This window comes from Sinocyclocheilus rhinocerous, unplaced genomic scaffold, assembly GCF_001515625.1.
Source record: "Sinocyclocheilus rhinocerous isolate Xijiao unplaced genomic scaffold, SAMN03320098_v1.1 scaffold354, whole genome shotgun sequence".
Classification (NCBI taxonomy): Eukaryota; Metazoa; Chordata; class Actinopteri; order Cypriniformes; family Cyprinidae; genus Sinocyclocheilus; species Sinocyclocheilus rhinocerous.
Genome location: NW_015644627.1, coordinates 75,097 through 88,696, shown reverse-complemented (window position 1 = coordinate 88,696; position 13,600 = coordinate 75,097). Strand labels below are relative to the sequence as shown.

General features: G+C 36.9%; 1 protein-coding gene across 4 annotated transcripts in view; it reads left to right on the top strand.

Moving 5' to 3' along the window:
• Window positions 1-13,600, top strand: part of LOC107758567 (rap guanine nucleotide exchange factor 2-like) — a 122,359-nt gene that overhangs the window by 39,284 nt on the left and 69,475 nt on the right. For all 4 annotated transcript variants that reach the window (XM_016576335.1, XM_016576337.1, XM_016576336.1 and 1 more), the window contains exons 3-4: window positions 912-968; window positions 10,176-10,259. In XM_016576335.1, coding sequence (XP_016431821.1) covers window positions 912-968; window positions 10,176-10,259 — 141 coding nt within the window. The remainder of the gene's footprint in view (window positions 1-911; window positions 969-10,175; window positions 10,260-13,600) is intronic.

Here is a 13,600-nt window from a genome sequence, read left to right as displayed (position 1 = left end):
TGTGTCTGTATCGAAGAGAGTTTAAATCGATCTCAGTCCGTGTCAATATTTGCTCTTCATGCTATTAAGTGAAGATCTACTTTAAAGATACATTGAACATCAGCGCGATTTGCTAAAGCAGCATATTCAGCGGGCATCCTAACATACGCATGCCTCTTGTGTGGATGCAGTTAGTTTTGACCGCAAAAGATGAGGTAAGCTGATTGGATATCATGTATTTGACAGTTTACGGCACTCCCATTTTCCTGATTTTACATTAAAAGCGGCATTTTGCTTGTCAGAAATACATGTTCGGTTTTAATGTTACTTTAAGTTGGGGTAGAATTAAATGAATGCCAAAACTCTGAATTTTGTTCGCGTACCCCCCTCCGTCATCTCACGTACCCCCAGGGGTACGCGTACCCCAGTTTGAGAACCACTGTTCTAGAACATTCCAAACCCTACCTGACCCCTCCAACACCCCTTCAGTGGTCTGTACACATCTTCAGGAATGTGTCAGATGGACTTGGTTGACTCTCTACCCTCCAACTGAGCTGAACTTTAAGGAATGTCTTTTAAAGAATGTTTTTGTCCTTTGGAATGTTTTGTTCTGTGGGGATACATCCGAGTTTGCTTAAACAGCACTTCTGACATAAACCAACACTGAAATATGTCATGCACAAACAGAGTTTGGTTTTGTCCTTGCTTTTCTTAACAACAGGCAGTCTGTATTGTTTTTCTTTTTGAACACAATGCCAACCAGACCTGAATACCCACAAGACTTATGGTCCTGAAATCCATTTTGGTTTCACAGCACGATATTTCATAATCGCAGACAAAAATATGAGGTTCATTGCTTCTTTTGGAACCATTACGTTTGGATATGTCACTGATTTATTGTTCTCTCTCTCTCTCCTGTCCTCTTTTTTCAGGATAATGTGTGAAACCGTCCGCTACGAAAGACATGAAGCCAACGAAGTGCTTTATTAGTGAGTAACAACCATGCTTTCCATCCAATCTCCTTTCATTTAAAGCCATTATGCTTCTGTAAGCCTTTGTAGGATGTGCAATGCATAGCCACAAATAATCTTCAAACATTGTGCCACTCCAGAAGTGATGATAAATATAGCCTGCTTTTGAGAAGACTTATCAAATTACAAAGGTGAGATGTGAATTCGCTGAAGCAAAAGTGTTATATTCAGCGCTGCATGAGCCTTCTGTTGTGTTACAATGAGTATTCTAGTAGCTGAAAATGGCATTATGAGGAATACAGGGTTTCTGGTGTGTTTTTAAAAAGTCCTCACTTGTATCCTCTCGACTCTGTTTGAAGTTTGTGTTGGCATTGTCTGACACCCAACACTTCTTGCTTTTTTGGTTCTGTAGCCTAACACACAACACACGCTCAAACACATATATATTCCCTTGGGTAGACCCAGACACCTCCCTCCAATTTCACACTCCATTTTTCTTTTCTCCTGGAGGAAGATGAAGTGTGTGTGCTTCCCTCCGTGGGTCACTGCCCCTTGTCCATAAAAGGGAAACGTCTCATTTACTCATCGTCTCTGATAGCATTTAGTCTTTTGTGCCTGTGTAAAAGTTGAAAGTTGCTGCCATTAACTGTTAATTACTGCTGCCGAATTAGGTCACTTTTAGGCCAGTTGATTCTATGTAATATGTGCTACAGTGCATTCTCATTTACTTTGAATGGGTGCCAAACTGAATTGTGGGTCCGTTGCATCATGTCACTGGCGTGGCTTGCGGCAAAAGTGTTGAACTTTGCAAGCGCCAATGCAGGCGTCAGCCAATCAGATCGCCTTTGCAAATACCCAAGAGCAGAGTCTAGCCAATCGTGTTCGTGGAGCACCGGAAAAGTAATGTGATTGGCTGTTGCCACAATGCCATGTCATGTCAGTAAACATATTGTCATGGAAATAAAGGCAAGAGCAGAATGATGGGTGGAATCTAGGTTTGCCACATAAAACCGGTATACAGGCAGCAAACTTTTCTTGCGATTTCTGTTAATTGTGTAAATGAGTAATTCCATTTACAGTTAAATTTTTAATAATAGTTTAAATAAACTGAATTAAATTCAAAGTTTAGAACCAAAATATGCATTATTGCAGTTGCATTTTCAGGATTAACAGCATTAATGAGTTTGGGCAGCAGGAGAAAGTCTGTTGAAGAGCATTACTATAGCTCAATCAGTAAAGCAAGGTGCTAGCAACGCTAGACTCATGGGTTCAGACTCGGGTAATGCATGAACATGACTAAAAAATGTATAGGCTATGTTAATGCAATGCAGTTGCTTTGGATAAAAGTATATGTAAACATAAGAACCCTTGAGCAGGAATCTTCTCCTGATGGGCTTAACTGTTGAGGGCAATTTGAGGCAATGCATAAACTGCTTTTAAAAAAAAAAAAAAAAAGTTTTATAAAATGACAAACTACTATAGCTCAATCAGTAAAGCAAGGTGCTAGCAACGCTAGACTCATGGGTTCAGACTCGGGTAATGCATGAACATGACTAAAAAATGTATAGGCTATGTTAATGCAATGCAGTTGCTTTGGATAAAAGTATATGTAAACATAAGAACCCTTGAGCAGGAATCTTCTCCTGATGGGCTTAACTGTTGAGGGCAATTTGAGGCAAAGCATAAACTGCTTTTAAAAAAAAAAAAAAAAGTTTTATAAAATGACAAACTTCACATATCAGCCTGTAAACCATTTAAGAAAAGGGGCAAGACAAAAGTAGGCTAATTATTGCGCCTAGGCGTAACTTTTATTCTCGCTGTAGTATTGTTGCCGCCGCTACCATGTTGTGAAGGCGCTGTGTGCTTCGTTGTGAAAGCGAAACTACTTTGTTTGGTCTTCCAAAAGAGGACGATATCGCTTCGTCATGCCTGGAGCTGATCCGTGCTGGTCGCTGAGAAAATACTTCAACTTTGCGCTGTCGATCACCGGATCGACTTTCACCATGGACGAAGCGGAGTCCAGCCCGGGGTCGTCACATGTGGTTGCCGCAGGCATCACAATATGGTAAGGGATGTAACATTTCCGTCACACGCTTGAGGAATTCGGCCAATCACAACGCACTGGATAGCTGGCCAATCAGAGCACACCTCGCTTTTTCAGACCGATGAGCTTTGTAAAAATCGAAGCATTTCAGAAAGGCGGGGCATAGAGGAGAAACAATAATGTACAGTATGTGGAAAATAATGTGTTTTTTGAACCTTAAACCGCATAAACACATTTCATTACACCAAATAAACAAAATAATGTTCTTTTTAGCAGCATCATATGACCCCTTTAATTTAAAACATAGGCCTATAAATATATATCTTACTGTCTTAATTGTTTAGATTTGTAGATGGCACATTAGCTTCTTGTCAAACCTTCCGTTCACAGTTATAACTATGCGTGTTTGCTGCATTAAAATATTGTTTGATCTTCATATTGGCCTGAGCAAAAACAGCAGACGGGCTGGTTGAAAAGGCAAATTCATTCTCTGCCAGTAGGTGGTGCTTTTGGAACGGCAGAAATATAGTGGTTTCCCCAGTAATGCTAGTCATCAAAGAAGTATTTTGCTAGTACTTCTTTGAGTGCCTATTTAGCCTTTTGCTTCACAGCACCTGCAGGATGTGTTTGTTATGGAAAACATTCAGAAGGCAGGACCGCTTTTAAACGGCAACATTAATTGGTTTAATTGCAGGTGAGTGACAATTCAACTCTATCTAATGAACAATGAGACTAGTATTTTGCTGCCTGTCTTGACTGGTGGACTAGCGTATAGGGGATGTTACGGTTATGGAGGCCCTGCCTCAAAGCCCGAGGCTCTAGGCAATTGCCTGCTCTGCCTATAGGTAGCGCCAGCCCTGTGTAGTTGGGTTAGGTGGCTTTGGTTTTATTGTGAATTTTTAATGTAAATTTGTTGTGTTTTGTATTTACTTAGATTTATATATTTACATATACTTTAAACTTTTATTGTATTGTTCAATTTAAAGTTTTTTTTCAATAATAAAGCCATTATTTAATGTCATCCACCGGTAAATGCACTGGTATCATAAAAAAACAAACAATACCCAACCCTACTCAAAACTCCCAGTGGCAGACTATTTAAGTACTAACAATCCACTGAGTCTGATACACCAGCCTTGACGCCGTTCCTCAGCGACTCACTCCACTGTTTTTTTATTAGACAGCTCGCTGCTTTAAAGCTCGGCACTAATAATAATCTTTAGACTTGTGTGTGCTGCTGCTGATTTCCCTCAGGAACAAACCACTCCCACAGCAACAGCCTCTGAACATGACGCTTACAACACGCTTTATATACTTTATTTTTGAGCAGGTTGGAAGGACAATATCATCACACTGGGGTTTCTAAAAATATTAGTGATAAAGGTTTTAATGTTGTTACTGAGGCACATTGATTACTGCTTTCTGTAAATAATGTTTAAGCAGTGTTTAATTTTGTTAAGTTGAAAACCTCAGGGACTTTGCGCATGATTGTGCTAATTATTCTCTTAAATAAGAATTAGACTTCCACATCATAAATGAAGACAAAATTGTTCTATTTTAGTGGATGATTGATATAGATTTTTCTGTGATTCATATCACAGTGGTCAATATAGTAGCTTTAAAAAAATATATATATTTTTTTTTCATTACTTATCAGATGTGTAAAACTTCAGAACTACATAGTTTTTGCATTTCCTGTCTTTTGATTTAATGTCAGCATTAGGGTTCTCACCAGGGATCTCACAATACAATACTTCACAGTACATGTTGTTATACATTGCAATAACATCATTGGATTGTGATTGAAATCCGACTTTTTTTTTTCTTTTTACAAAGGAGTTCACATGTTCAGTGTTACAAGTGTTATAGGTTTGTGCCTTAGAAGTAGTGCAAAAACTTTTGTTTGATTTAAATTTTTCTCAATACTAAAACTTTGTTTATTTCCAGGTTTAAATGAATAAAAAAAATCAAAATCAAATCAGATTTATTTGAAAGAGTATTTATTTAAATTTATATGAATGCATATTATACTTCTGGTCAAAAGTTTGGAATAAAAAAATAAAAAAAATAAAAAAAATCATCATTTTTTTGTTGTTTTTTATGTTTTTATGTTTTGAAAGAAGTCTCTTATGCTCACCAAAACTGCTTAATATGTTTGTTGAAACAGTGATACTTTTCTTTCTGATTCTTGGATGAATTGAAAGTTCCAAAGAACCACATTTATTTGAAATAGAAATCTTGTGTAAAATCATGAATGTCTTAACTGTCACTTTTGATCAATTTAAAGGGACTTTGCTAAATAAAAGTGTTAATTTCACAATAATAAGAAATGTTTCTTCAGTAGCAAATCAGCATATTATATTTTAAAATATATTCAAATAGAAAAGTTACATTAAATCGTAATACTATTTCACAATATTACTGGTTTTACTGTATTTATCAAGTAAATGCAGCCTTGGTGAGCATAAAAGACTTTTGACTGGTAGTGTGTATATATAAACATGAAATTCAAAAATCAAAATGAAAAAAATTAATAAATAACAAATAAAAATAAAAGAAAAATTGTAATAACAGAAAACATGCATTATCTATTGAACATTATTAGTTGATTTAATAATAATAATAATAATAATAAATGCCATTTAACTAATATTTATTATTGTAGAACTGCACAGTCTCTGAGATTTATAGTATAGACTTTGTTTATAGATGACTTTGAGTTCATCTGTGTTGTCACACTCTAGTAAGGCTGCTGTCATCCCACCATCTCTGCATCTGATCAGCCTCAACAGAAATAAAGTCCTATAAAAGCCTTTTATGAGTGTAAGAATAGCTGCTGACTGAGTACTCAGGCAACATTCACATAAAAGTGTGTGTGTCTGTATGTGAGTGTGTGCATGCAGGAGTGCTGCTCGGTAGTGGCATGGGTGATCCATCATTCTGTACCCTGGTCTGATGCATGCATACACACACACACACACACACACACACAGAAACAGCTCAGCAGAAGGGTTCTCTCCTACAGTCATGGTCACCAGCTGGTATAGAGAAGGTTTCCCTCTCCCCATCACTCTCTCTGTATTCCTGCTGGGACTCCCATCAGAGATGCCTCAAGATGCTTCTGGGCACAAACACACAGCTCAGACCAGAAATACAGGAACATCAACACGGATAGAACCACAGTTGTGTCTTTGCTTGATTTAAATGTGCATGTAAGATTATTTTTAATTTTGGTAATTTTTTACAATGATAAAACTTCCATAATGTCACTTAAATATTACTGGAATTACTATAACGATATAAGTAACTTTGCAAATACACTAGCTCACTTAATTTTTCTATATTATTTTAGTTTTAGCATTTAATATTTTATGGCTGTCAACGTTAACAGATATAATTTAAACATTTAAGGCGGTTTACTTTTCTTTATATGTAATGAAGTTGGTTGTAACTTGTAAATGTTTACAATTACCATGGTTTCAGGCAAAATGCCTTTAAAATAGCAGTAATTTTTAAAATAGCAGTAATTGTTGCTACAGTTAATAAAATACTGTATAATGTTAGCAGAATATTTCCAAGTTGCTAGTTTTACTATAGCAACAATAACAAAAATTATTGGGGCATTCACTATAAACAACAATTTATTTTAAATGTCAAACTTTATTTTAAGCGAAAGTGAAACTAGCAGCCTGTATGAAATGCACTAGGCTACAGGCGTCTCTCATTCTGCACCATATAAAATGATTGTTACCTGGCTCACTTTGGAAAAAGTCGTATCGGTGCATCTCTAGTGGTTACCAATGGTGTGCGTTTGTAAATGGATGAACACTTTAATACAAGGCATGCACTTTTTATGACAAATATTAATATCATAATATTTCCTAATATTTGTCTATGGATTTTAAACTTTTAACTAAGAACCTTTTTAGGTTGAATGAAAATTAGCAGATAAATAACCCCCAGGGATGAATGCATGATGTCCATATTCCTCCAAACCTTGCCTGACTTCCTGCTCTCGTTTCTGCTCCCCAGTCGTTCCTAAGGGGCAGGAGGCTGTTGCTGTGTGCTTGATGAGCATTTGATGAGCGTTGGAAGTGTTTGAGTGACCCAGTTCAGTCAGCACTGCTCTGTTGATGGTGCAGAACATCCTCACGCTCTCCGTCTCTCACCCTCCATCATTCCCGCTCTCTCCTTCTCTCTCTGCATTCTGCTGATTAATAATTGAGTGTTTCATTTTGTCTGCGCACGCTCTGGAAAAACGATTAAAAGAGGGAGCAGAAGCGGCAATGATGAAGGGAGCAATGCAGAAAGAGAACGAAAAAAGCAAGCAGCACTCGTGCTGCGTTTGAGAGCAGTCAGGAGCTGCCTCATTAGTCCTATAGAGACGATGTAGCGAGTATTTGTTTGTGTGTGTGCGCGATTTTCATTTAAGGGCAAACATCCAGAAGTTTGGAGAAGTGTTTGTGTACTTGATAATAAAGAAATCAATCTGTCAACAAACATGGACTTTTAAATGGCTGAAATAACGTTAAGTGATTAAATAAGGGATAATGTATGTACTCAACAAATAAATGTGAATGTGAAATCTTGATTTGATTTCAAAATGGGTGTATCTGTAATATTATTGTACATTTTTTGCAAAGAAAATAAATTACCCATTACAATGTACAAAACGAACGTCGGAGCAGCAAGACGAATACTGAAACTGTACTACAGAAATATTAACGCTGAAGTTCTTGGATGTTATTTTTACTGCAATTGATAACAGACACGCAAGATGCCAGTAGTTGCGTTAAGCGCAACTCTGCAATGTGATATGAGAGATGCCGGTTTCAGTTACTGGATGAGCGTTCCAATATACAGAGTTGCATGGACGACGGAGAAGATTAGGAACAGTAGCCTTGGTTCCGGAAGTATTTTTCCTATAGGGATTTTCAAAAATTCTTTATTAAAGAATTGTAAGCCATGAACCAAACCATCCAGCTATGAGGTGATTCATGACGATACAAACTTTGATTTGAAGAAAAAAAGAATTTGAAAATCAGAAATTTGAAAATTTGAACATGTTGACAATCAGATTGTGTGATTAACGATTTTAATGTGGAAAAGACCTAGAATCTTATAAAGCATTACGAATAAATCTATTTATTTAAAGATGGTGAGTATCAAAACAACATTTTATGTTTATTGTAGTGCTGTCAAAATTAGCACGTTAATGCATGCGATTAATTTTTTCAGTTTAACGTGTTAAAAATATTTAACGCAATTAACGCAGGACCGGAGCTAGGATTCATCACCCCACTCACAACTGCTGCTTCTGTCTCTTTTTTTCTTGACAAGAATTGCGTTTATTTAGACACAGAATGTCTTTACGACCACATCAAACGGGAGACTTTTCAGACGCGCACTCCAACTTTGTCTAAAAATGAATTTTCCTGTCCTGTCAGCCGTTATACTGTGCTCGTAGCACGTGCTCTTCAATTGGATGCACAAATGCAGTGGCGCTCACTGTATATAATTTCATATTAAAGAGCAAATGAAACTACGAGCATGTAATGTTGTAATTATATAGTCAGTTTAGTCACAAAGTTACCAAAAAGGCGATTAAAGCTGCCTTGAAACCGTGCATGTATTTGTTATATATGAGTCACATTTATGAACATGTCTCTGAAATGCAGTGGTTTTCCAAACTGTCTTGGAGCAGCCCAGCACTGTCTCCCTCATCTAACACACCCGATTCAACTCGACAGCTCATTAGCAGAGACTTTGAGACCTGAAGTGGGTCAGAAAAGGTAAAGAGTTGTGAGAAAATATGAAGCATGTCAGATCCACGTCATGTTCAGCAGCGGCAGCTCTTAAAGCAGCCAAAATAACCTAATAACCCAGCTGCTGTAATGTCTGTTCATCAAAGAAAAAAAGAGGAAATCAATAACTTTTGTAGCTTTAAAGGGTTAGTTCACCCAAAACTGAAAATTGTTTTACTCACCCCGAGGCATCCTAGGTGTATATGACTTTCTTCTTTCGGACGAATCCAGTTGGAGTTATATAAAAAATTGTCCTGGCTATTCTATCATTGCAGTCAGCGGGTGTTTCAGTGCTTCAGTCCAAAATAAGTGAAATAAAAAGCGCCCATCCATGAAGAAAAGTGTCTCACGGCTCCGGGGGGTGAACAAAGGCCTCCTGTAGCGAATAGATGCGTTTTTGTAAGAAAAAGTAATTTTTAAAGTCTAATAAATGTTATAATTGATAGCTCTCAATTATACTGCAATGTTGAATGGCTATAGTCAATGGTTAAATATTAGGAAAAATAAAAAATTTCCTAGAGACATCAGTTGGTATCAGTGATACTCCCTTCAGCCATAAAAATATGCTATTAAACAAATATATATATATATATATATATATATAAACATTTAAAAAAATGTTGATAAGATGACGATATACAAGGAATTCCAGTGCAGACAAAACATATTAAATCAAATGAAAAACAAGTACTAATAATGAAGTGTGCAGTGAAACGTAGCTGGGTTATTTGCTTCTTGTTAGGAGTGTCTATCAGCTCATAAACCCCAGCACTGCTTTGGGCATGTTATCTCACTGGAGTATGTATCGGCTGTTCTGACTCGGTGATCAAGATGTCCGCTGCTCATTGGATTGCTCCTCTTTTCACATTTGCACTTTTAACACTTACTGGAGAGGCAGACGTGGAGTGGGGCTCGCCGGGAGCTGGAAGGACGTCTCTGGCATCGGCCCAGCGTGCCTCAGAAGATGTCTAACGTTCCTGACTGCTCTGTGACCTGAAAAAAGGTCACACACACACACATACATACACATACTACACACACACATAAATCAAGCAGTCACATTTCAACTGGCATCACTTACAAAAGGAAGAGAGATGGTGTGTGTTTCGCGCTTGGCCGTTTGATCACTCTGTCCACTGTTTTCCTCTGGGAATCTCCTTATGTCGCCTTTTGTTTGTGCAAAGAAGTGTATCACAGAACAAAAATTATGACAGAGTGTTTACATTAAGCATTGATGTTATGTGTGTTTGTGTCAGCTACTTTTACTCTAACCATACAGGAAACCAGACCACATGTTAGAAATAAGCATGTTTTGCTTCCTGTTGGAATCTGAGTGACATTGTTCTTCATCTTCCTCTCTCTTTCTGTCTCACACAGTCCGGATGACATTGGCACGTGTTGGTACATTCTGCTTTCTGGATCGGTCTTCATCAAAGAGTCCATGTTCCTGCCACGCTCCAGGTATGTCCCTTACCTGAATGCCATCTTATATCAAACATTGACGCTTCATTAGAAAACACACGCAAAATACCCTTTCTTTAACCTGGCATGTATATTAAGCTTGTACCTTTCTTCTTCCTCTAAAAGTTCTCACAACTAAATATCACATCTCTGAATATGTGACAAAATATGTAACGCTGAACCTTGAGAAGAAAAAATGCCCGTCTCAGTGCATGTTAATTGCCAGCTTCCTACAGGTTCTTCATCCTAGTTTGCCACTTAAATGGCTCATGTGTAGATATGCATATCAAAAATGTGACTGGGACCAATTTAGTAAGTTAAATTTGCATTTAATGAAAATGAAGAGCCACTTTATCACTTTTTTTTCTCGGACTTTTGACTTTTCGATAACATTTATGAGTGCCATATTTTTTATTATACAGAAATGCTGTTATAATTTCTCAAATACTTTAAATATGATCAATTCATTAAAATAAATCATCTGAATAATTAGATTAATGAGAGTAAAAATAAAAAATGTATAAGAAAATTAATTTGTCTAGTTTTTGCCTTTAGTTCAGCCAAAAATTAAGTATGGCATAGTTTTTCACCCACATGTCGTTCCAGAAATGTATGATTTTGTTTCTTCTGTGGAATAGAAAAGGGGAAATTTTGAATGTCTTATGCCCGGTTCAGACTACACGATTTTAGCCCGATTTTGGCAAAACGAAAGAGAGATGATGGTGCTGCTAGGTGGAATTATGAGATGGAGGAAAGGTTCGTGGAGCTGTGGCAACAGTACTCCTGCCTGTATGATGTGTCATCGAGGGACTACCACGACAGAACAAAGAAAGAAAAATGCTGGCGAACTATAGCGGAAGCGCTTCAGCAATGTTTACACTCTTGTTTTCAGAAGTCAGTCGCTAGTTCCGCCTTCTCGATGACATCACGCACATCGTTAAAGACTGCACGCGATGAATGGTCGGGAAGCAACGGGTTTCTTGTCCACAACATGACAAGATTTTAGGAGTCAAAATCGTGTAATCTGACACAGTGACTATCGTGAACGACAAAAATATTGTGTAGTCTGAACCCGGCATTAGGTCATTTTCCCCCCAGACAGGTATCGTATTCAAGTTTCAAAAAGCACCATAAGCATATCATGAAAATATTTTTGTCCTGCTTCAGAAGATCTGAATATATGACACAAACTACATGGAGTACTTTTATGATATGTTTATGGTGCATTTCAGTCAAAACATCTCCTTTTAGTGTTTTAGTAAGGAAAGTCAAGTCACCTTCATTTATGTCGTACAATACAATACAGATTTACAGTAATGAACTGGAAAATAACAGAATCAATGGGGCAAACCTCATCAAATATGAGACAAATCCGAATTCTGCTGTAAAGCAGCTCTAAAAAGACAGTTGTGTTATTCAACTCGAAACAATTGAATGTTAATTCACTTCAGCTCAGTAACAGTGTCAATGTTGAAAAATTCATAAATTATGAAACAATTCAGCTTATGGTAACTCATGCAGGTTTAGAACAAAATAAGGGTGAGTAAATGATGACAGAAGTTTACATTTTTGGGTGATCTATCCCTTTAATTTCTGACCCTGGCATGTAATCAGTTACCTAATGCAAACATCATAACTTTAAAGTATCATAATTTGACTACTTTAGCAAAGCCACATATGCAAATAAAGACTGTCATTATCAAGGATCAATATTTTGCTTGGCACACTACAATCTAGCTGTAGCATAGAACCTGGTGTGTCAGAAATGAAGCAGCAAACTTTAGCATGGACATACAGAAACAAACATTTTGACTGGGCTGAATTTAAAAGCATAGCAAGCCGTACAAAAACACTTGACAGAGATGCACTAGAATTGGCTTGCTGTGGGAATATGTCATTTTATCACCATGGCAATGAAAGAAGCAGGTCTCTTCCTCCCTCGCTTTCTCATTTGGCTTCATGGAGAGAGCTGTGATGTGTTGCTCCTGTAATTGCTCCAGGGGTCTAGTGAACGAAAACCAATAGGACAGCGGAGCACTTCATAAATAATGTCTTGATAGTGCTCACAAATGGCCATTTTCCCCCCCAAGAGGCATCACAGCTACCCTGTGTACTGATTCTTGTCTGAGACAGACCAGATCTGCAGTAACATCTTATCGGCTTCCTTTACCACATGACGTGTGTTATTTTCTTCCAGTTTCTTTCCAAACAAAAACACACTTGTTTTAATGCAGATTTTTGTAATGCTTCTGTTTAATTGCACCTGAAACTCTCACTCACTGCAAATGCAGCATGCAAGTGTTTAATTGCACAGCAATTACCATCATTAAAAGCATAATGGTGTGCAAAGTGCTGGCAGAAGTCAGAATTGAGTTTGAGGTGGCATTTGAAAATGGCAGCACCAGTACCACCTGGTACTCACACCAGTACTTATGCAACAAGTGCAAGCTCTTTAAAATGGTTTTGCAGGCTTAACTGCCAACAGTAGTTTCTATTGTTACAAACTCAGAAAGTCTGTTGTTTTCTTAACTAATCCTAAACGCAAGACTTGGGAAAACATTGTTAATCAGTTCCTAGAGATATGATTTTACCCCCCCCCCCAAAAAAAAAGTACTGTGGCTTTACCATGGTACAAATATGGCATTAAGAATACTGTGTGTGCTAACAGGGAATGCTCTCAGAACCTTGGCTAATGTTCTGGCAAGATCTCTCAAAGTTATGAACAAACATTCTTCCAATAACGTTATAGGAACATTTGTTTCAATTTATCTGGTCTTTAATGTTCTCAAAACATTAGTACAAAAACATTATTTATAAATTGTTCATGGAAGTTGTTTTTCCTGAAATGTTTTAGTTGGCCATTTGTCTAACGTTTTTTTTTTAAAATGTTAAATGTTTCAGAATGTTGTGAGGACATATAAAAGTAACAGTCCCATGATGTTTGCAAATTAACTGTTCCATTAATGTTCCAAAAATGTTTTTAAAACATTTTAAATGTTCTTAGAACATATTTCCGATAACTGAGATGATACTTTGATATGTTCCATGGTACTAAATTGTTACCAAACTCATGTATCAAGGTGTTTACACTACATTGCTTCAAGGTGCAAGGTACTTCAAATAGTTTTTTTTTCACTGTCTTAAAACAAACCAAATGTGAGGATACTTTAAATAGAATTTAGAAGCATGCTCAGCTTTTCTATAGTTCTTTTTATTTTTATTTATCTGCAAATAAAAAGTTTTACTAAAATGCAAGCTTTTAAAATCTTTCAGTTTCAGTAAGTTTTTATTTATATATATATATATATATATATATATATATATACAGTATATATATATAT